This window comes from Notothenia rossii (genome assembly GCF_949606895.1).
Source record: "Notothenia rossii genome assembly, chromosome: 8".
NCBI classification, from domain to species: domain Eukaryota; kingdom Metazoa; phylum Chordata; class Actinopteri; order Perciformes; family Nototheniidae; genus Notothenia; species Notothenia rossii.
In genome coordinates, this window is record NC_136906.1 from 46,866,283 (window position 1) to 46,891,261 (window position 24,979).

Below are 24,979 nucleotides of genomic sequence, written 5' to 3' on the forward strand. Positions count from 1 at the left end.
CCATTTACATCCAAAATGATCAATTTAAAATGCATTTGTAGGGGGAAAAGTGCAGAGAGAAGCCTGAAAATGCCTCCCCAGGACCCCGGGGAGCTCCTAGGGGCTGGAGAAGGGGAGACATGTGGCACGCAGGCAGGCCTGGGGACCCCTGCAGAGCCCACAGCTGCTGGGCATCGACATTGGAGGTGGGCAGTCCGCCTTTCAGCCCCCACACTCGGCTCTGGGACCTACAAACCCTCTCTGAACCCATCGACAAGAAGCCACTATCCCTCCAAACTCTTTGCTTACGGCCATACCACCCTGATCCGCTAGAGGCGCAAGGTGAGAGGACGTACGAGGTGAACACAGACAGTTGTTTGGTCACGGGAAAAAGCTTATTGTGAAAGAAAAAGGACACTTAGTTGGGTTGCTTTATTCAAGGCAAGTTCCCCAAACAGCTCCGCTGTCTGGGGAGACTATTCGGGAGAGGAGGAAATGGAGGATAAAATAAAGAAAACGGGACGGAGGGACGTGCAGTCTGTAATGCAGGCAGCCAGCAGCGGGAATGCGGAAGTGGGAAAATGCAACGAAGCTGCGGGCAAGAGTGGACTAAAAGTTGCGAATCATGTGATTGGGAAAAGTTTGTGTAAAACTAAGGAAGGTGCGCTGAAGATTCCTACGGAGGAATTGCAAAAAAAGGAAGTTGGAGGACAAGGGAAGGAATCAGAGAAGGCGGTGGTGCCGCAGAGTGACGCAGCAAAGAATGCAGAGGTGAAGTTGCGGGAGCTTAAAGTACAGCGAAAACATGAAAAAAGCATGAAAAAGGACGGGAAATGGAACAGGATGGTAGAGGAGAACGAGGCGATCACTGCTATGGAGATTGTTTCGGGAGAAAGTGCCGGTAAAATATTAAAAACGGCGGAGGAGGAAGCGGAAAAGACGCGGAGTGCTGCATACGGGAATAAGGAAGTGGAGGAGGTGGAGAGATCGGCTGATGGAAGTGAGCAGAGGAAAAGTGCTAGAGAGAATGCTGGAGAGGACGGGGAGAAGCAACATGGAGGTGAGGCGGGAGGAGAGAAGGAGTCTGGACAGAGAAAAGACAATGGTGGAGGAAAAATAAGTGGGACTGGTCAGGGGAAGGATGGGGGAGGGGGCGATGGACAGAATGCGGGTGCGAGAGGGGGGAGGAGAGAGGAGGGTGCAGGAGATGTGGAATACTGTGTGGAACTGACTCTGGGGGTGACGGTAGAGGGGGGGGGGGGCTGAACAAATGAACGATGTTGGATCTTTTAGTGGGGATTCAAGATGGGGGCGGTGAGGTGTTCGGGTGTAGGGTAAAGGATGCAAAGTATGAGATCACAATGAAGCACTGGGCGGGGAAGGAGAAGTTGTTAGAGGGTTTGAGGGTTAAAGGGGTGATGGTCACAGCGGAAGAGCTTACAGCGAGGGAGGTGATGGTGTCATTTATGTACATGCCGGTGTACCCTATATAGAGGATAATGTTATCTTGAGGAAGCTGTTAGCGGGGGGGTTGAAGGCAATGTCACCAATAAAGAGAAGATATATCAGGGGGACAAGGCCGGGGACACAGGTGGCAGATAGGACTCGTTTCCTCAAAGTAAGGTTAAATGAGAGGGTCACATCGCTGCCATATTCCACACAGTTTCGGGTGGAGGGGAGGGGGGGGGGGGGGTGGTGAGTATGTAAGGGTGATACACGATCGTCAGGTGGCGGTGTGCAGAAAAAGGTATTAAGAAGGTCCACAGCAACGACAACATGAAACACCCTTTAATTTATTTAAACGACATGTCGGGAAACCCCCCAAGGCGGCCCCATGCATAGCGCGCCGTAAAATGCTGCTTATTATTTTAAGTTTCGTTGCCTTGCTCCGCTCTGTGGGGGGGGGAACTAAACGACTACGGTAACGGTTCCCAAGGTGGGTAGACCTGCATACGCAACGCTCTGGGGGTCCAACGGCTCCGTTTGTAAGCCCTAGTATATGATCATTTTCTGATAACTATGAAAGAGCCCGCCTCCCTCTCCCCGCATCTCCTGCTGCTGCTGGGCTGTCAGAAGAGGGGTAGGAAAAGAGAGTCAGGCACCGTTTATTAAATATTATTATATTATTATACAGAGAACAGAGTCGTTATCAATATGTTTTAAAGCTCAATAAATAACAAAGACCACCTCTGACCGGCACTTTTCTAATTTTGTACGGAAGATTTAAACTTTAAAGGACATGTTGACCGGCGGAATTTTTTTTTTACGGAAACTCTGCCGCACGGTCCCCTCGTTCCTTGGAAGAGGCGGAGAGGTGGGTGTTTTTGATCTGCTGTGGACTACCTGAAAGATACAGCAGGAGAACACGCCGTCCACCGCGGAGAATAAACAGAAGGGCAACAATGGCAACCATGCTCCGGGGTCTTCTTCGCTGCTTTTGGTGTATTTCGGGCGGCAGCAGCGCCACTTACAGGCCTGGCATATGTACTACATCGTTTCCAGCATTTCCAGCGGTCTAGTGTGAACGGACACGTTAATGAATCGAATGCGTGTGAACGGAAGACTTTTTTGCGCTTGCGTACGCGTTTTACCGTATGCGTCCTCGTGGGGCCGGGTTCTAAGCCAAACTATATCCGGTCACAGAGATCTGCTATTTTAAAGTAACGTCAACACATATCGACCCTAATATAGTCTATATTAAGAACGAGAAAAGTCATAACATATATATCCTTTTTTGTAAACATATGACAAATGTGTGAGGGTGATGACATCAGAGCATCGTCCTATGTGCCAGGGCTTAGCCCCGGACAGCCCCAGCCCAATTTAACCCCTGGGTATTTGTGAGGGAGCTCCTATATGGCATTACCCCGCTGAAGCTCACCAAAGTTTAACATATTTCATAGTTCAAAGTTTTGTCAATTGCTTTGTTTATTGGTCAAATACTGGTTTCTAATGGTGTCTGAGGAGTTTTACTGGAATGAAAGAGTACAGAAGCAACAAAGCAGCATTCTGCATTAAACCTGACCTTCACAGAGAGGTTGAAGTTCATGTGGAGAGGAGGCTTCAGTAGCCTGTCTGCACTCTGTTTAGTTGTACTATCTTACAATCAATATAGTAAATGTGAGGTAAAGTGTGTTGCCAATGTAACCGGTTAGAACTCAAAGTTGCGATGAGGTCTTAAAATGTATGGAAAGGGTCTTAAAAAAGGTCTTAAAAGGTATTAAATTTGACCTCAGCATTCCTGCATATACCCTGTGAGTATAGAAGGGAAGTGATTGAATTTATAACGAGTAAAGGGAGTATGGATGTGGAGGATGTGGGTGAATGGTGGGAAGGGTTAAAAGAGGGAATTAAGAGGATTAGTATAGATTACAGTAGGGAAAGGTAGAGAAAAGGAAGGTTAGGGAGGAGCTAGATAAGGAGGCGGTGAGAGTTGATGAAGAAGGTAGGGATTTAGGGAAGTATAATGGGTTGTTAGATGAGTTGGGGATAATAGAGAAGGAGAAGTTTATGGGGGCTATAGTTAGAAGTAGGGCAAAAATATTTAGTTGAGGGAGAAAAGGGTACAGGTTTTTTTTTAGGGTTAGAAAAGAGGAAACAGGGGAGCAGTTATATTAGGGAAATAGAGGGTAAGGGAGGGGAGATGATAAAAGATTTAGTGGGAATAGTGGTGAGAGTAGAAGGGTTTTATAGGGAGTTATTTAAAGAGGAGAAGGGGGATAAGTGTAGAGGAGGTAGTCGGAAGTTTGGAGAATAGATTGAGTGAGGAAGGTAGGGAGCTATGTGAAAGGGAGCTATGTGAAGGGGGGATAGGAAGAGGGGAGGTAAATTTAGCAATAGTTGGGATGGGGGTGAATAAAAGTCCAGGGATTGATGGTTTAACGACAGAGTTTTATGTGGCTTTTAAAGATGTGTTAGTGCCGATTTTAACAACATTGTTTTGCAAGCTGGAGGAGAGGGAGGAACTGGCCTCTCAACTGGGGTGATAAGCATTTTATTTAAGAAGGGTAAGAGGGAAAAATTAGGTAACTATAGGCCACTCACGATGTTAAACACTGATTATAAGATTTTAGCACGGGTGTTGGCAAATAGAATAAAGAGAGTAATTGGTACGGTGGTGGAGAGCACTCATACCAGGGAGGGACATCTCTGATACAATAAGTAGTTTGAGGGAGGTGATAAATTATATGAAGGGGGGAGATGGGGGGGTAGTGATGTGTTTAGATCTGGAGAAAGCTTTTGATAGGGTGGATCACGGGTATTTGTTTAAAGTGTTAGAGAAGGTGGGTTTTGGGGTTAGATTAGTGGGATGGATTAAAAGAATATATAGGAGTGCGTGGAGTTGTGTTAAGGTGAACGGGGTGATTTCTAATGTATTTAGGCTTGAGAGGTCAGTCCGGCAGGGGTGGCCTCTCTCAGCTATGCTTTATTCACTCTCAGCAGAGCCACTTGCGGCTCTGCTGAGGAATAATGTAAATGTCAAGGGTGTGGAATTATCGGGGAGGAGGCAGAGCTTAATATATCAATACGTGGATGACACGACAGTGACGGTGAGGGATATTGGGTGTGTTAGAGCAGTGGTCACCAACCTTTTTAAGCCCAAGATCACCGACCTCAGCCTAGGTGAAAGGCGAGATCTACCTATTGCAGAATTGAGTGAAAAAGACGGCCCAGACAATGCTTCCAATTTGAGGCCTTTTATATAGGCTAATTGCATCTTTTTAAATATTGAAGTTGCAAGCATCAATCTGGTGCACTTTGAGAGCAACATGAAGAGATCTATGGATACCTCTCTCAGCACCCATATGAAACAGAACTGTAAACAGATTTTCTTTTTCTTTATGGATATTTTACAAATCACATTAAACTGTATTCTTGTTTTACTGCCATATAGTAGGCTATTTCCTACCTGTTTTTAATGTATTCTCTTATTGTTTGTATAACTATAATGATCATATGAAGGTGTGCCGCGGAAATAATCTTTTGAATAATTTGTGACAAAACTGTTCTAAACACTCAAGAGTCCTTTAGCTCACCTGAGCCCCTCAGTCTGACAGGAGAGGACTCTCCTCCAGCTTGTTGTGGAAACAGCTCCTTATGTCCGTTAGTGCAGCTAGCTAACCAGATGCTAACATCACGGTCCCCGCTAGCACCGGTCCATCTCTCTCCCTCACTCCCTCACTCCCTCTCTCCCTCACTCCCTCTCTATCACACTAAATGCGCTATCGCCACACACACACAGAGCCGAGCTTGAATGACACAAGCACACGTGTATTTCCATGCAACTCTCTGATTGGTCTGGTGTGTTGCCTCTGTTGCGTTTTCTGAACACGGGAAATTACAGTCCTGCCGTCGTCTCTTGTGTCATGATGAGGTTCACGTAAAGCACGGTTAATGTATTATATTATTGAGGTGTCCCAAATATACGTCAATCAAGTGGCACCTGCTAACGGGGTGGTGGATGATAGGTTTACATCTAAAAACGTATTTTTCAAACATTATTATTTTAATTTAATTTTTCTTTCTTTTGTTACTTTTTTTTTAACGGTCCGCGATCTACCCGCACCACACTCGATCGACTGGTTGTCGACCACTGTGTTAGAGAGTGTAGGGTTATATGGGAGGGCTTCAGGGGCAAAGGTGAATATAGGGAAGTCTGAGTTCATGGTGTTAGGAAGGTTGAGAGTAGGGGGTGTTGAGATAGGATTAAAGGAAAATAAAGGGTTTTTCAGGGTGCTAGGGGTTAATTTAGGTATAAGTGATATAGAGGGGAGGGATGTACAATATGAGGGGATTATTAATAATATTAAAAAGGTGTTGGGGTTCTGGAGGGTGAGGAAACTGCAGTTAAGGGGGAAAGTGGTGGTGGTGAATAATTTAATTATGAGCAAAGTGATTTATGTTATGAATGTGCTAGATGTGCCAGATAGGGTTGTAAAGGAGATAAATTGTATAGTGAGTGAGTTTTTGTGGGATGGGAAAGGGGTCAGGATAGCGAGGGAGGTGTTAGAGAATGAGTATAGGGATGGGGGTTTAAAGTTAATTAATTTAGAAAGGAAGATCAAGGCAATCAGGGTTAGGACTATGTTGAAGTATCTAATTAATAAGGAAGACCATGTGTGGAAGGTGTTTCTGAGGGAGGGAATTAGCAGGTGTGGTGGGTGTGGTGATAGTGGGGTATTTATGAGTTTAAAAAAAGGGAGGATGAATGGATTGAGTGAATTTCAGAAGGAGGTGATGAACGCATGGGGAGAGTTTTTGGAGAAGGTGTGGTATAAATGTGTGAATGTTAGGCAGGTGTGGATGCAACCGATTTTCTTGAATAGAATGATTATGAAAGAGGGGAAAGTGCTTTTTCATTTGCCAATGTGGAGGGCGGGTTTCAGGGTGTTAAAGGATTTAGTTTATGAGTATGTACCGGGGTTTATGAGGGCACAGGTGATAGTGGATGAGGTAAGAGGGAGAGATTTGATAATGGGGGTGGTGACGGCGGGGAATATTTTAGACAGCATAAAGGAGGTTATGCCGAGTGAATGGAGAAGGATGATTGAGAGTGAGAATGTTGGAAGTGGGGAGAGTGATGTCGTGATGTATGTGGGTGAGGGGGAGTACAGAAAGAATATACAGGGAATTAATAACCAAACAATACAAAAAGTACTGCTGAAAGAGAAGGCAAAAGAAGGCCTGCGGCAGATAAAGTGTGGGGAAAGGTGGTGGTGGGTTTGGATGTAACGAAGATATGGATGAATCTGAGAGTGAAAGGGAAAAGTGTGGAATGTGAGCATTTTGATTTTATTTTTTAGACAACAGGGTTTTTAATAATTTGGTGATCAGTCAATTTGACAATGAGGTGACGAGAGAATGTGATGTATGTGGGACAGAGGTGGAAAGTTGTATGCATGAGTTTTTTGAGTGTGATAAATTAAAAATGTTTTTGGGGAAATTGAAGGAGTTGATTTATAGGTGTTGGAATGAAAGGCTGGTGAGGTGTATGGTATGGAAGGAGTTGTGGTTATTTGGAATGAATGGGAAAGTGGTGGGTTGCAATGTGGGGATGTTGAACTTTTTTATAAGTCATGCACGATTTGCTGTTAAACAGCGGAGAAACATGGCACACTATGAGGGGAGAGTGGTTGAGGTGTGGGATATAATGAAAAGAGACATTAGAAGGGATGTGGGTATGTTGTTTTTCACATGGGAAAGGAGGAATTTGTTGAATGTTTTGTGGAGGGGTGTTTGCTTTTGGACATAAAAGAGGGGAAGCTGGTGTTTAATTTTGAGTAGGGTGGGCTGTTTTGAGTATGGGTTATTTAATTTTGTTGTATGCAATGGTAAAAGGGTGAAATATGTTTTGGAGACAATGATGGGGATTATGTGAAGTAGGGAAATGGAGGGGTTTATATGTTGAAGAAAATTAAAGTGTTAAATGATTGTAAAAGTGTTCACTTTTTATAATAAAAGATAAAAAAAAAGAAAGGATCTCGTCCGATCTCGGAAGCTAAGCAGGGTCGGGCCGGGTCAGTACTTGGATGGGAGACCGCCTGGGAATACCCGGTGCTGTAAGCTTTTTTTAAATACAGGTACATCCATGGTGATAAGATAAGATTTATACCCTAAAATAGCATGCTAAGCGTGGTTGTATTAGTTTCAAAGCATGCACACTGCTCATGTCAGAGTTACATGAAATAGACCGGGAAAAGCACCTCTCTGTGGCTGCTCACAGACCCCCAAAGCAGCTCCAGCTCGGCTTCCTAACACGGTCAAACAGGTTTTTTTCACACCTCCAGGACACAGACCGGGAAAAGCACCTCTCTTTGGCACCTCACAGAGCCCCAAAGGACGGCCTAATGACCTCCAGCCTCTCTCCCTCACATGGAGCTCAGGTTATTTCATACCTCCAGGAGAGGGACCGGGAAAACCACCTCTCTGTAGCCCCTCACAGAACCCCAAAGGACGGACTAAGAACCTCCTGCAACAGTGGCACTTCCATAACCTCGTGCACCGTGAGTCCCCGGGCCCCCGGACTTAAGCACTCCCCCACGGACTAAACCCAGATGATCGCACCCTACAGAACCTCATGCCCCTGGTAACCCTAAAGGGGGTGGATTTTGCGGTGCTTTACCGTCCGCACATCGGCATCCATATTCTGCCTTATTCATGGCACCACCCCCCCCCCCCCACCCCTGTGGAGGATATTCTCATGCTCCTGGTATATTAGCCGTCTAACTTGTACGGTGCACCGGGAAAAAAGGTTGAGTCCACGGCCCCTGTCCCCTCATCAGGAGTATCAACCGGACCTGAAGAAGAGGTATCGCTGCTCTCCGTCCCTGAGCCCTCTTCGGAGGTAGCTGACGGTGGTAGACCTCCTTCTGATGATGCTGCTGCAGCTGCTGCCGCCCTGAACATGGAGCGGGTCTTCAATCCCTCCTTTATTCCAGGCGTAATTGCGTAGATCCGGTCTGCAGTGCTTACGTCGTGACACATAAACCTAGCGAGAACCGACCTGCTTTCTGGATCTTGGTGATGCTTGATATTGTCAGCCAGGGCAGTGCGCAAGATTGTGAAGGTGAAGGCTGTTTATAGCCCAGCTTCAGCCCAAGCCCTCTTCAAGTGAGCGTTCAGGTTCTTGGAGGCGTGCTTCCCCATTGTGAAAAGGAAGAATTCACTCTGAGGACCCGACAAGCCCTCTTTTATCCCCATCCACCGCATGACCCAGCTAAACTCCTTTACTGTAAGCACCAGCTGTGCTTCGCCAAATGTCTTGGCAGTCTTCTGATCCTGCACGTGGATGATGTAGCCCTCAGCAGTGCCCCTTCTGTCCGCCTCAAAGACCTCCGTGTTGGTCATGTTTGCGTACACACCCGGACGGTGGCCATACAGGAGGCTCCAATGGAGGGTTAGGGTGGAAACCACCCAAGGGTCGGAAGTACAGGCAGCCCAGTAGCTGAGCTGCTGCTGGGAAAAGCAGCCGACGACCGGCCCCAGGACTTTAGGGTCTAGCCCCCCGTTCCCTTGGGGGGCGGCGGTAAGGCTCTGGGGCAAGGGGCTGCCTAGAGGGCCGGCGACCGGGGACACGAAAGTTATTGGGAGGCGGTTGAATGGACCGCTGGGACCTCCGCAGACCACCACTGTAAGCCGACCCATGCATGCCGCTGCGTCGTAGGCCTTACAGAGCAGTTCGTCAGTGACCCTGCACTGAGGCCAAGGGCACCTGGCATCAGGCCTTAGAGCCTCATCAGGAGCCAGAATCAGGGAGGCGATGGCAGGCTCGATAGCCAGCCGGCTGCTGCTCACAGTGAAGGAACACTCTTACCAGGAGTGGGGGTGAAAACACTGCCTTCATTGGTTGAGTAAAGTAGCGAAACACAAGCTAAGAAAACTGGCTTCTAAAGAAAAAACAGCACGGGTAATCCGGTGCTTACCTCAAGCGTCAGCCAAAGTGGCTGACCGGGCGGGACACGGTTAGGCTGAGCCGCGCTACTGCTAACTAGCTAAACAAGAGGACACGAAAAAAAAGCTGGACCTCAAGATGCTAATGATAGCTTGGCGCAATGCCGCGCTATCAGAAAAGTACAGAGAGCGCAACAAGGGCAACTCCTGGGAGAGGGAGCGGAAACACTGCCGTCACCGAGCAAGCCGACACCAACCTGTCCGTTGAAGTTTTCTGCGCAGCCGGCTACAGCTGCTGGAGGACGGGTAACCCCGCGGCTCCGACTGGATCAGTCGCGAAGCTGCACGCAGCCAGCTGGATGCAGAGAAATCCTTAAATCAAACGTTCCAACTGAACGCTGTAGGTTACAATATTGTAGCCACGGTACTCTTGCGCAGCTAGAAGATGAAAGGAACAGATCCCCTGATGACACTGGCTGATATAGCCGGTGTCACGTGGGTCACAGGTGACTTTGTTGTTATTGGTACTCGTACGGCGCATGCGCGCGATGGACATATCCAGTGCTAAAGCACCGCCTCTGGCGGTCAGTAGGGACGAAATAGAACTTGGGTCGCAGGTTCCTCAACAGTGCATTACAAGACATCTATCAATATGTGTATACCTCCACCATTAAACTGTCATATTCTGCACATTTCTTATACAATCTACATACATCTTATAAGAGTATAATATTATGTTTAATATTGGTTAAAATAAGTGCTTCAACATAGTTAACATTGCAGGAAAGTTGATTTTCAAGTTCCAAAACAAACCATGCAATATATTAGACTTTAAGTACTTTGTCAGGCTTAATATTTATCTGTAGATACCCCCAAAGCTTTTTGCTTACATGTATTTAAAAGAAGACCTTAACCTAAAGTATTGTTTAATGTTTTAATAAAGCCTAATTAGTTTCTGATTTGCACATCCTCCTATTAATATCTTTGTACATCCGGTACTAAACTGTTTTATTCTAGATATCATTTACAGTGTCTTCTTGATATTTTCTATTCTATATTTCTATCATTGAACTTCTACTTTCCCCCTGTATGTACTCTTTAATATTTAAATGTTTTCATCAAATATAACACATGCAACAAAACATGCAGCAGACCTTAGGCAAGGCAAGGCAAGTTATTTATATAGCACCTTTCAACACAAGGCAATCAAAGTGCTTTCCAAAAATGAAAGACATTAAGAAAAAGGCATTTAAAAACAGTCATTAAAAAGCAACAATATCTACCTGCATTGCAATTACTCTAAATGTGTAATAACGTGCTTTAACCAGTAGGTGGTTTGGGTTAAAAAGCTGTCAAGTTTACAATAATAAAATAAATATACTGCTGTTTCCGGTTTGGTTTACGACAGATATATTTTGTTATTGTTTTAATATTTGTAACACAAAAGCGATGGAAAAAACCCACAGAAACACGATCCGGCGGTCTAGGAGTTAATACAAAAATAATAATATCAAAACAAAATATTACTACTAACTTTATTGTGAAATTAAAACAGAACGATAAAAGAAAAGTCTATTCTGAGGCCCGATCTCTGTAGATCAGGGGTGGGGAACCTCCGGCCCCCGGGCCGTATACGGCCCGCGAGACCATTTGCTACGGCCCTCGAGGTAATTTATAAACACACACAAAAAAGAAAAAAATTAAAGAAATCTAGACCGCAAAAAAATTAAACAAGCGAGTGCCTGTTTTTCCTGGCCAAGGTCAGGGTCCTTGAACACAACAGGAGCCTAACGTGTCATCAAGTGGTATATGTCTCGTCTGATAGGGGTGCAGTTCTTCTGACAGAGAGCACCAGAGCGTCGTACCCATAAGGAGCCGGACACATGCCGCCGTATTTTCGTGGCTGTATCTTTAGTTGTAATCCCAGTGGCGATCTGTTCATCTGTCATACTGATCATACAGTCAATAACTTTGTTGTTATTAGCATCTGGTTAGCTAGCTATGCTAACGAATATAAGAAGCTTTTTTTACAACCAGTGAGGTAAAGGCACATCTTTATATGATCATTATAGTTATAAAAAAACAAGATAATAAAGTAAACAGGTATAAAATACTATATGACAGTAAATATTTTTTTTTATTAATAAACAAGTATACAGTTTGAAAGGGGAGTGATTTGTAAAATATCCATAAAGAAAAATAAATCTGCTTACAGTTCTGTTTCATATTGATGTTGAGAGATCTATCCATAGCTATTTTTTTATTGTTTTTACGATTCTCTGTATAGCTTGCAGCAGATCACCTATCTGTGGCGAACGGGATACTGGTGGTCTCTACTCTGGGCTACTGTCAAAACGATCTAGACTGTTCAAATTTAGCGTGTTGGCGTTCTACTCACCTGAGTTACCTGGCCACTGCTACTGCTGTTCGGTGAACGTACATCTGCCCGTGCATCATGTGGATCTACAAACTCGCTGTGAGCTCTGTGCTCCTGTGGACTATCCTGTCCATAGTGATTTATCCAGCGTCATCTCTGATCCAATATATGAGCACGGAGCTCCTCCAGTTTCGATTCCTCCGGCTTGATCCCCCGCCTGTACTGCACTACTTCCCGGACATCGCCCGCCGTCCTCATCGGAGGTACACCCATCGCGGAGCCGGACGAAGTGTCCACATCGATGACTCCACTGCTATCAACTCCATCTGGTCTTCCACCCGCCGTCGCCCTCGGAGAACCATCCGTAGGAAGGTGGATCACAGCTCGTTAACTCGCCTGGCTAGGTCGGTTAACGTTGGCTTCTCCAACCAGCAGTCCGACGTCAAATTTGGCTTATTTAACATCCGCTCCCTCACTGGCAAGGGATTACTTCTACAGGACCTCCTCCGTGACTGCAAGTATGACTTCCTTTGTCTAACAGAGACATGGCAACATCCTGATGATTATTCTCAGTTAAACGAGTCAATTCCCCCTGGGTTTGTTTACACCTGTCAACCCCGTCTCACCGGCAGAGGAGGCGGTCTCGCGATATTACACCGCGAGACTTGGAAGGTCTCAGCTGTCACCGTGCCAGTGTCACGCTCATTCGAGTCCGTTGCTATACAACTAAATGGACCTACTCCAACTATTTTAGTCATTATATACCGCCCACCCAAACCTAACAAGGACTTCACTGATGAATTCACCACACTTCTCACTCACATTTGTTCACTCTCATCCAATATCATTCTGTTAGGTGATGCTAATATTCATTTGGACAAAATTAATCTTTCTCTCACTAAGGACTTCATCTCATGCCTGGACAGCTTTGGTCTTCAACAACATGTTGACTTCCCTACTCATTCGAAAGGTCATATTCTGGACATAGTCTGTTGTGCTGGTGTCACTCCCCTAAACTGTTCTGCTGTCTGTCTCCCCATCTCTGACCACATGCTCATTTCATTTAATTTAAGTCTGTCACTGTCCAAAATCAAACTGTCACGCACTATGTCCTTCCGTAATATCAAAAACATCAATGTAACCGACCTCACAACTGGTATTGACTGTTTTCCCACCATCACCCCCCCATGTACCCCGGAACAGCTGGTTCTCTTGTATAACAATGGTCTCCAGACTCTGTTAAATTCACTTGCCCCCCTCAAATCCCGGACTGTTTCATTCCCCCACTCTGCTTCCTGGTTCACCCCCCACCTACGTCAGCTGAAAGCCGAAGGTCGTCAGCTGAAGAGGCTTTTCAGCAAAACCGGACTCACCATACACAAACAAATGTACCATACCCACATCCTCATATACAAAGATGCCCTCTCCTCAGCCAAATCCCAATATTTTACAGCAAAAATTACTGCTGGTGCTGGAAACACCAGGGCCCTGCACTCAGTGGTCAACAAATCACTCCGCCCCCCTGATTCCCCCCCCCCACACTTTTACTCCACTGACCACTGCAACTCCCTGATGTCATTTTTTAACACAAAAATAGACACCATTCACCAGCAACTGACCCCTCACACGTCCAGTTGTCCACCTCCTTTTGTCCCCCACCCCCCCCTCTCTCTACCTCTCTCCTGCTTCGAACTCCCCTCTGCTGCGGATTTATCCAAAATCATCCGGAATTCCAAGCCATCCACCTGCCAACTTGACCCCCTCCCATCCTCCCTGGTTATAGCCTCCCTCCCCTCACTGCTGCCCCTGATAACTGCCATTATTCACTCCTCCCTCACCTCTGGTTCTGTCCCCTCAGCCCTCAAAACTGCAGCTGTCACACCGTTATTAAAGAAACCTGGTCTAGATCCCAACATCTTCAACAACCTCCGCCCCATCTCCAACCTACCTTTTCTCGCTAAAATACTAGAAAAAGCAGTGGCATCACAGATTCAGACACACCTCACCAACAATAATCTTTATGAACAGTTCCAGTCCGGTTTTCGCCCCCGTCACAGTACAGAAACAGCCCTCATTAAAATCACAAACGACCTCCTGATAGCAGCTGACTCTGGACAATTATCCATCCTCATCCTCCTTGATTTAAGTGCAGCCTTTGACACCATTTCCCACTCCACCCTCCTTGACCGACTTACATCCATTGGCTTATCTGACACACCCCTAGACTGGTTTCACTCATATCTCTCCGGCCGTACTCAGTTCATTCAGTTAAAATCATTCACATCCCATCCCTCCCTCATCTCCTCCGGTGTCCCCCAGGGCTCTGTCCTTGGCCCCATCCTCTTCATCATCTACCTCCTCCCCCTTGGACAGATTTTCCGTAAACATAACATCAATTTCCACTGCTATGCGGACGACACCCAGCTATACGTCTCCTCCAAACCCTCTTCCACCTTCCCACCCCCTCCCTCTGTACCTGTTTACAGGAAATCAAATCCTGGTTCACCTCAAATTTCCTAAAACTCAACAGTGATAAAACTGAGGTAGTCCTCATTGGTTCAAAACTCACACTCACCAAGCAACCCAGTTTTACTCTCACCATCGACAACTCCCCGGTTTCCCCCTCCCCTCAGGTCAAGAGTCTGGGTGTCGTCCTCGACAGCACCCTCTCCTTCCACACCCATATCAACAACACCATCCGGTCTGCCTATTTTCATCTCAGAAACATCAACCGCCTCCGCCCCTCACTCACTCCCCACAGTGCCGCTATCCTGGTCCACTCTCTCGTCACCTCCCGCTTGGACTATTGCAATTCCCTTCTCTATGGTCTCCCCCACAAACACCTACACAAACTCCAACTGGTCCAAAACGCTGCTGCCCGTATCATCACCAGAACCCCTGTCATCAGTCACATCACACCTGTACTACACCAACTCCACTGGCTTCCCATTAAACACCGCATTGACTACAAGATCCTCTTTCATACTTTCAAAGCCATTCATAACCTCGCCCCGCCATACCTGTCTGACCTTGTCCATGTCAACATTCCCACCCGGTCTCTTAGGTCTGCCTCCTCCATCACTCTCAAAGTTTTCCCAGCCCGTCTCTCCACCATGGGGTCAAGAGCCTTCAGCCGCTCTGCCCCTCACCTCTGGAACTCCCTCCCCCCTGATATTAGAAACATGGACACTATCACCACTTTCCAAACTCACCTCAAAACCCACCTGTTCAGGCAAGCGTATGGCTGACCTGTGCTGCAAGCTGTATGTTTTTAGTAGTTATGTTTTTAAACTGTGTTTTGCTTTTAACTATGTTTGTAAAAATTGTTTTTAACCTTGTTGTACGGCGACCTTGAGTGCCTTGAAAGGCGCCTTATAAAATAAATGCATTATTATTATTATTATCTCCTAATTTTGCTCTCAAAGTGCACCAGATTGATGCTTTTAAGTTCAACATGTAAAAAAACATCTCGGGGGAGCATGCCCCCCGGACCCCACTGGAGGAGGTGAGGACCCCCCTAAAGTAGGTTAGGTCCCCCCCACTTAAATCAGTCCACATGGATAGGAAACTAAATACTTTTGCACACATCTTGTGTACAATATGCTTTCTGTTTTGGTGGTCATGCCACAACCATGCACTTGAATGCATGCACGAGTCATGGTAAAATATCTGTATTAAGAGGTTGCTTTTTCTTTGCACGGCATGAAAGAAAGGCGAAATGAATGGGCTGTGATTTTAGTATTTTTAAGCAGAGTTCAATAATTTGTACGGCCCTCGGAGGATGCTGAAAAAATTGAAATGACCCTTGAGAGGAAAAAGGTTCCCCACCCCTGCTGTAGATAAATACAGAACTATGACAGATGTGTAATATTTAATGCAGCCAAACAATTTATTACAATGCATTCATGTGATGACTTTCAAAGAGTAAAGCAAGCACCGCTGAATAAAGTATGATTTGATCTTTTACTAAACATTTTTTTCATATGGAATGCAGTTGGAGGTCAACCAATCACAGAGCTTGAGGACTAATCACGGGGTGTGTTGAGCAAAGCGGAACGATAGCTGAGGATTATGGGTAGTGTAGTGTCTTCGGAAATCCTAAACTCCGAAAAAATATTTTTTTCTCCGAATCGAAGGGGAAAAATACAAAAGCATTGTACACAATTTAAACCAATCAATGTTGTGTAATTAACAAGGATCATCTGGTGTGTTTGAGTTGATGAGTAGTGCAGTTATAACTGTAAAATCAATCGACAGTAAGGAGAATACTTACTTCCGGGTGTAAAATCCTCCGTTATCCAATGGAAAAGGGACGCTTACATTGCCTTTAACTGCCGCCGACATGGACCGATGCGGTGCTTCCCTGAGCGTCAAATACCGCCGCAGATGGGAATCCATTGCAATCAGTTGAAAGCTCTTTGCGTCCGTTTATGAAGCTGAAGGAGACTCGGTGCGTCACAACTGCACGCCAAAGGACCCTGACCAAGCGTCGCTATTGGACTATCAGGGAGTGAGACTGTGTTGGTTAAGGCGAGTCTGAGACCCACCAAACCAGTTCCAGTTCAAACTCCGTGTTAGTACTCTTCTGGTTCCGAACTGGCTCGCCTTTTTGGAACCAGTTGTGTTTCCACCACTCAGAGCCCGACTGGTGCTATGTCATGACATCAGCATTTACATTGCGGATTTTCTTGGCATCACTGCTCACAACAACAACAATGGCGGACTGTGTTAGGTCGATGCTCATGTTGTTATTAATCATACTAAGCCAGATTAAATTAAAGAACGACTTCTCCAACGTTATACTATTTCCCAGAATGCAGTGGTTCATTGTTTACCAATGTGGTTCAGCCGCATTTAACGACCACTGCAGTGCTGCTCGTCCACAGGCCTTTAGTCAGCCATTTACTGAAGTTGCCTGTCACACAAGACCCCATAAGTGAATGTGTGTCAGCATGAATTGACGCTGTTTCTTTGGTATAAGATGGGTGATGTTAGCATAGCCACCGAAGCTATTATGACTATCTTGACTAATTGCTGCTATCACATTGTGGCATAAGCTGTTTTCTACAGGCATATTTTCCTGCCATATTTTTCATTATTATATTGTGATAGTCTGATGTATGCCTGCTATTCGCAACGGGGAATAACAGCGAACGCATGGTCATTAAAAGTAAGATATAAATCAAATAAACAGCATCACACTGTGCCTGTTTAGTGATGCCTGACTTTATATTAGTGCAGGGGTTGGCAACCCGCGGCCCTCGAGCCCTCGAGCCCTCGAGCCGTCTGCTCTGGCTCCCTTGAGCTTAAACAAAAATAAGAAGGAAATAAAATAAAAGTATTTGTAGGACTATTTATATTTTGTTGCATGGTTGAAAATGTTTCGTATCTTGTATTTTGAGGTGATACTGTGACAGATAAATAAAAAACAAAACGGTTTTAATTAGGTCAACTAAAATATGCGTCACATCCTGCTACGGTCCCGCGCGAGCGCCTTTTCTTGGAGGCGAATAACCTGACCCCCGGCTCGATGAGCGAACTATGCATAAATCAAAGAAAAGTACCGGAGGAACACAGGATTTAATTCTGCGTGGACAGAGTTATATGCTTTCACAGCAAACGATGCTGGTTTACCGGTATGTTTGATATGTAGAGAGAAGTTGTCAACGGTGCTGCAGCCTTTACGTATCGAGGAACAACAAGGGAGAGGAAGACAGCTGACAATCTTCAGTCATAATTCAATGGGGAATGTAATTTATTTCAGAAAACACTTTTTGTTATATTCCATGGAATGCTCTTAAAGTCCCGATAGCAATGAATATATTAAATGCTTTGACAATAAATACATACAAAAATTAATCTCTGGAAGCCGTAGCGCTGTAAAAAGCACAACCAATCATTTTAGCCGGCCCGGCTAAAATAACTGGATGGCCTACCTGCCTGTCAGCCTTCCATCTGTGCACAAACTTATCTCGTGGCCTCATTGATGATGCGCGTTCATGTGTGTTGGAGGAGGGACTCTGTAAGAAAGTCTGAAGGAAGAGGCATATTTTTCCGGTTGTGTATTTTCAAATTCTAGCGCACTCGAGCTGGTTTCTCCATTCTTACCTACCCTACCTTTAACTCTTTTTAGGGTGCAGCTATATGTTTTATTTATTTCAAAGTGGGCCCATTTTAATTATATATTTTGTTCCTTCAAATTGTGCAGAGGACTCCCCAAGTGCTGTGTTTAATGTATTTTAAAGTAGGCCTGTGTATTATTTTTAATTCTCCTTATAGGAGTTCTTTGTTTCTTATTAGAGGTTAACAGTTTTATATAATGTGATAAATAGCCTAATAAATGCAAAAAAACTCAAGTTTTTGTCTGATATAACAATAAATACAACTTTACTAGCTATCAAGCTATGAAATAGGTTTTGCGGCTCCAGACAAAAAATGTTTTGGGAAAAAGGAGCAAAATGGCTCTTTTGGTCATAAAGGTTGCAGACCCCTGTATTAGTGTGTGGTCACGTTCTGTTACAACTTTATTCTCTTCGTTGTACTCGCCATTAACTGTAATCGCTCAGGCTAATTTCGCCCCAGCCTCTGACGTAAACCTTAAGTTTTCAGTTCTTGCTTGTTTTTTTGTTTTTTTGTTTTTTCTTACTTTTCCCAAAATATTTTTATTCACATGGAAGACAAAAGTGTAACAGCGCATTACAGCAATTAAGGCATTTTCATTTTTTTCCCCCCCAAAAGAACCCTTACTCACTTTCCATTAACCCCGCCCCATCCCAACCCATCCCATCCCATCCCAACCCCCCCTCTCCCGGAGTACTGAGGCAACAGTACATCAATACAATACAAAATGATAGATACAATAATATATATGCACATACCTGCATACATACATACATACATACATACATACATGTACACATACTAACACATATTCAGGGATGTCACACGAGCTGCATGTGTGGCGGACAGGGGAGTAATCATATCAGAATTATAGATCGATAAATAAAGAGAGAATCCCTACAGCGACACCATATCAGGGGGAAGACGGTCTACATAGCTGATCATTGGCCTCCAATGAGCGTAAAACTTATCCGAGAAACCCTGGAGAGTAAACTTAATTTTTTCCAACTTTAGAAGAGACATAGTATCACTCAGCCACATTTTAAAAGAGGGAGGTAAAGGAGATTTCCACAAAGGAAGGATTTTCCTACGAGCAATCAAGGCGGTAAAGGCAATGACATTGGTTTGAGTGTTTGTAATGTTGATTTCATCTGGGGTCCTACCAAAAATAGCTACATGAGGGGACGGAGAGATTTTTAGACCTACAATTTCAGAAATACACTCGAAGAAAGATAATTTAGGGCATGACCAGAACATGTGAGTCAGGTCGCAGGGGGCCTGGGAGCATCTATCACACCGGTCATCTAATCTATCTGGATAAATCTTGGAGAGCTTAGCCTTGCTATAAATTAGTCTATGGAGAACTTTAAACTGTATTAGGCTGAGTCTAGCGCAACTGGAGGATGAGTTAACGGCTCTCAGGGCGTCCTTCCAAAAGTCATCAGAGAAGGTGAACTTTAGTTCCTTTTCCCAATTAGTTCTAATCTTGTTAATGGCAGATTCATCAACCGCAGAAAAAAGTTCATAAAAATAAGAGACATGGCGCCTAGACAAAGTTCTTGCTCTAAGTACAAGATCCACTCCACTGGGAGGCAGGGATAGGGGGAATTGTGGAGAGTGGGTCTTAGCAAAATCCCTTTGTTGAAAGTATCTAAAGAAATCAGATCCTCTTAGATTAAAGGTTAGGTAAACCAAGCCCACCCAGGAACCTGTCCCTCTGCAGTAATGGTCTACTAGCTCTTGCATGTTTACCAGCCCAAATAAATGAGGAAATAATATTATCAATAGCAGTGAAAAAAGATTTAGGCAAAAAAATAGGTAGGCATTGGAAGATGTATAGATATCTGGGCAGTACATTCATTTTTATCGTCTGAACTCTTCCTGCTAAAGAGAGTGCCAGATGGCCCCACTTCTGTAGGTCAGATTTGACTGTTGCCGTCAGGACAGTAAGATTTTGTTCCCGTAGCGCACTAAAAGAATGCGTGATTGCAATGCCCAGATATTTAAACCCTGAGTTGGATATTCTAAAAGGCAACGACAACGGAGGTAATTCTGCAGCCAATTGGTTGATAGGGAAACATCCACTCTTTTGGATATTTAATTTGTATCCTGAAAATGAACCAAAAGTGGTCAAAAGTGAGAGTATGTGTGGATTACTAGCTATAGGATCGCGCACATACAGAAGAAGGTCGTCAGCATATAATGAGACCCTGTGTTCGATATCCCCTCTCTGAATCCCCTTAATTCCTCTCTCTGCTTTTAGAGCAATCGACAATGGCTCGATAGCAATTGCAAATAGTAGTGGGGAGAGCGGACACCCCTGACGCGTCCCGTGGAAAAGAGGGAAGAATTTGGAGCGCTGGGTGTTCGTACATACAGAGGAGTGAGGAGAAGAGTACAGAAGTCTAACCCAGGAGATGAGGACTGGACCAAAGCCCAGCTGTTGAAGGACAGAAAACAGAACCCTGTCGAAGGCCTTCTCAGCATCAAGATATATTACAACCTCCGGTTCAGCAGGAGAAGGCGGGCTGTGGATGACGCTGAGAAGTCTTCGGACATTTGTGAAGGAGTGCCTGCCCCTTATGAATCCCGTCTGATCTTCCGAAATGATGGAGGGTATAATAGATTCCAACCGGCGAGCAAAAATCTTCGCAAGTATTTTCACATCTACAGAAAGGAGAGAGATTGGGCGATATGATGCACAGCTCAATGTTCATCCAAAGCCCGCCTTCTCCTGCTTAACCGGAGGTTGTAATATATCTTGATGCTGAGAAGGCCTTCGACAGGGTTGAGTGGGCCTATCTGTTTTCTGTCCTTCAACAGCTGGGCTTTGGTCCAGTCCTCATCTCCTGGGTTAGACTTCTGTACTCCTTGTCCTTCTTAAAGATCAGAGAGATAGAGGCTTGCATAAGGGTGGGCGGCAGTGAGCCTTGGTCGCAGGACGAATTAAACATATCTAATAATAATGGGGACAGTTGATTTGAGAATTGTTTGTAGAATTCTACCAGGTATCCGTCAGGTCCTGGTGATTTGCCACTGTTCATGGACTGTATTGCCTCTTTAATCTCAGCGAGCTGCAGTTTGGCATCTAGTGTCTGTTGGTCGTTAGTCGAAATCTTGGGCATATCTAGTTTATCCAAAAATGTAGCTGATCTTCATTATCAGGGGATTCAGACGTGTAGAGACGAGAGTAGTAGGTTTTAAAGATGTTACTAATCTCTCCCAGGTCAGAAGTGAGAGAGCCCAACCCGTCCCGAATCTGGGTGATTTGGTTCGAGGCAACCCTAGCCTTTAGTTGGTGGGCCAGGAGACGGCCAGCTTTATCACCATGTTCATATATAGACCCTCGTGAATGTAGGAGTCGTCGTTCAGCCTCTCTTGTTAGGAGAAGGTCAAGTTCTGTTTGGAGCTCCATCCGTTCTTTAAATAGATCAGTTGATTGAGTGGAAAATAGTTGGTTGTCTAGATTAATGATAGATTCTTCCAGTTCTCTTTGGCGTGCTCTACGAAGTTTATTAACATGAGACGTACGCGAGATGATCTTACCCATAAGAAAAGCTTTAAGGGTTTCCCAGAGTAGGGACGCAGAGGTCTCTTCATTTTGGTTGGTATCACAGAAGAATGTAATTGATTCCGAAATACACTCACAAAAGGCTGCATCAGAAAGTAAAAGAGGGTCAAGACATCAAAATCGAAATTCCTTAGGCTTATGATCAAAGTGAAGGTACAGGATCACAGTTGAATGATCTGATACAGTTACAGATGTAGCACTTCATTTCAGACTCCAGCTTACAGCTTCCTGCCTACGACCTGCCTAAAACCAGTATAGAGGAATGTTAAGCCCTCCCACTATTTTCCAAGAGGGCGTTGCCAGATTTTCAATTTCAGGTTTTAACCAGGAGATGGCGCTTCATTCACAAATACAGAAAGACAAGTTTCATGGACTTTCAGTTGTGTTTTGAAGAGCATTTGAACACATCAATATTTTAGATACTATACTAAAGTATATCTAATCTTGTAATTCAATAATATATAGTCTTTATATATTAAATAATCATAATAATGTAAATGTTTACATTACACTTCTTTATTTGTTATGCTCATACTTTTACCTTTACAATCGTTTGCTTTAATATGCAGTATATTTGACGGTTTTAGGTAGGCCTATACAAAAACCTCTGGCGGTTCTAGTGTTAAGGTAATTAGGTACAGTAGAAGCCCTTTTTTATCAGTAACGAATTTAGCAGTTCAACATAAAAGTCAACTAACTGAGGGTCACTTGCAATGACAGTGTTGTGTCTACTGTAAGCTTTTCAGTCAGAGTAACCTACAGTTAATTTAGCTGCTGGAGAAGAAAGATCAGGGGGGAGGGGGGGAGAGAGCTTTGGTTGATGGGCCATTAGTTGTGTAAATACACAGCTGACGCTGTGGGATCCTGATCTGCTGACGAGGCTCCATTAAAATATAAATATTTTTAGTGAATTACTGAGTTTAGGCACGTTAATAACGTTTTGATGAAGTTGAATACAGTATATTCATATTTGACAGTGATTTCATGTCATTTCATGTAGATCTGCAATAAAAATATTTTTGGGGTATGGGGGGGTCTGGGACCCGGAGTAATCTGCGGCCGTGAGCTGTTATGTGCCATCATGACACGCATGGTGTTCTTTTTTTATATATTATAATGAAGTGCGAGCTGTGTGCTCGAGTCTTCCTGCCTGTCGGCTCTGCTCATGGATGTATAATAAGGCTCTGCTGCTCCGAGATGATGGTCTAGCTTCAGCAGCTACATTACCTATGGGTGCGTTCGTTAATATTAACTGCGCGTCCGGAGTCACTGTGGCACAGACTGGACCGCTGGTGAACAGCTGTTAGAACGGGCCGTTCAGGTGTTCAGAGCAGAGCTCCCTGTCGGAGCGGCAGAGCGTGATGTGAACTGAAAAGTTTTTCTGTGGCAATATTATTTAAGGAATCGTTGAGCTAGCTAGCTAGCATATATTTTCACTATCTGCTAACGTTAGCTCAGGGGTCTGCAACCTTTTTGACCAAAAGAGCCATTTTGCTCCTTTTTCCCAAAATCTTTTTGTCTGGAGCCGCAAAACATATTTCATAGCTTGATAGCTAATAAAGTTGTATTTATTGTTATATCAGACAAAAACTACAGGTTTTTTTGCATTTATTAGGCTATGTATTACATTATATAAAACTGTTAACCTCTAATAAGAAACAAATAACTCCTCACAGAGCCCCTCCTCCAACACACACGAACGCGCACATGACCAATGAGGGCACGAGATAAATGTGTGCACAGATGGAAGGCTGACAGGCTGACAGGAAGGTAGGCCATCCAGTTATTTTAGCCGGGCCGGCTCAGATGATTGGTCATGCTTTTTACAGCGCTACGGCTTCCAGAGATTAATTTTTGTATGTATTTATTGTCAAAGCATTTAATATATTCATTGCTATCGGGATGTTAAGAGCATTCCATGGAATATAACAAAAAGTGTTTTCTGAAATAAATTACATACCCCATTGAATTATGACTGAAGATCGTCAGCTGTCTTCCTCTCCGTGTTGTTCCCGTTGTTTCTCGATACGTAAAGGCTGCAGTGCAGCACCTTTGACAACTTCTCTCTACATATCAAACATACCGGTAAACCAGCATTATTTTCTGTGAAAGCATATAACTCTGTCCACACAGAATTAAATCCTGTGTTCCTCCGGTACATTTCTTTGATTTATCCATAGTTCGCTCATCGAGCCGGGGGTCAGGTTATTCACCCGCAGGAAAAGGCGCTCGCGCGGGACCGTAGCAGGATGTGACGCATATTTTAGTTGACCTAATTAAAACCGTTTTGTTTTTTATTTATGTGTCACAGTATCACCTCAAAATACAAGATACGAAACATTTTCAACCATGCAACAAAATATAAATAGTCCTACAAATACTTTTATTTTATTTCCTTCTTATTTTTTGTCTTAGCTCAAGGGAGCCAGAACAGAGGGCTTAAAGGGCCGCATGCGGCCTGTGGGCCGCGGGTTGCCGACCCCTGCGTTAGCTTTAGCCTTCTATTTCGAATAGTTTTTTTCATAGGCTATAAACAGAGGTGGTATAAGTATATATATATATATATTGTATTTGAGTAAAAGTAGAATCACTCAGATCTTGTACTAGAATAAAAGTAGAAGTACTCAGATCTTGTACTTGAGTAAAAGTAGAAGCACTCAGGTCTTGTACTTGAGTAATTGTAGAAGCACACAGATCTTGTAGAGTAAAAGTAGAAGCACACAGATCTTGTAGAGTAAAAGTAGAAGTACTCAGATCTTGTTCTTGATTAAAAGTATAAGTACTCAGGTCTTGTACTTGAGTAAAAGTAGAAGCACACAGATCTTGTAGAGTAAAAGTAGAAGTACTCAGATCTTGTTCTTGATTAAAAGTAGAAGTACTCAGGTCTTGTACTTGAGTAAAAGTAGAAGTACTCAGATCTTGTACTTGAGTAAAAGTAGAAGTACCAGAGTGTAGGAATACTCTGTTACAGTAAAAGTCCTGCATTCAAAATGTTCTTCAAGTGAAAGTAGAAAAGTATTCTCATCAAAATATAGTGAAAGTAGCGACAGTAAAAGTAGTCATTGTGCAGATTGGTCCATTTCAGAATAATATATATGATATGTTTTATAATGATTGATCATGAAAGTGTTCTCAAAGCAGAACAGGTGCAGCTAGTTTGAATGACTTTGTATACTGCAGGGTAGCTTGTGGATTTACTCCAGGTGGAACTAAAGTCTGATGTAACACTTGATTATATTTCACATCATTCATCCACATCTGTAAAGTAACTAAAGGTATTAAATACATGTAGGGGAGTAGAAGTACACCATGTACCTCTGAACTGTAGTGGAGTAGAAGAACAAAGTAGCAAAACATTGAAATACTTAAATAAAGTACAAGTATCTCAAAATTGTGCCCAAGTATAGTACTTGTTGAGTTTATGAACTTAGTTACTTTACACCAGGCCTATTCAACTGGCAGCCCGCGGGCCAGAAGCGGCCCAGAACCAGCTCCCGAGTGGCCCAGCCTCCCGTAGCCAAATTCCTACACTAGTACAGACC

The 24,979-nt window shown here is 44.2% G+C and overlaps 1 protein-coding gene across 1 annotated transcript in view; it reads left to right on the plus strand.

Moving 5' to 3' along the window:
• Positions 1–332: 332 nt before the first annotated feature.
• Positions 333–24,979, plus strand: part of LOC307015309 (uncharacterized protein) — a 36,213-nt gene continuing 11,566 nt past the window's right edge. Inside the window, exon 1 of the mRNA XM_079643821.1 lies at positions 333–1,039. Coding sequence (XP_079499947.1) covers positions 475–1,039 — 565 coding nt within the window. The 5' untranslated portion in view covers positions 333–474. The remainder of the gene's footprint in view (positions 1,040–24,979) is intronic.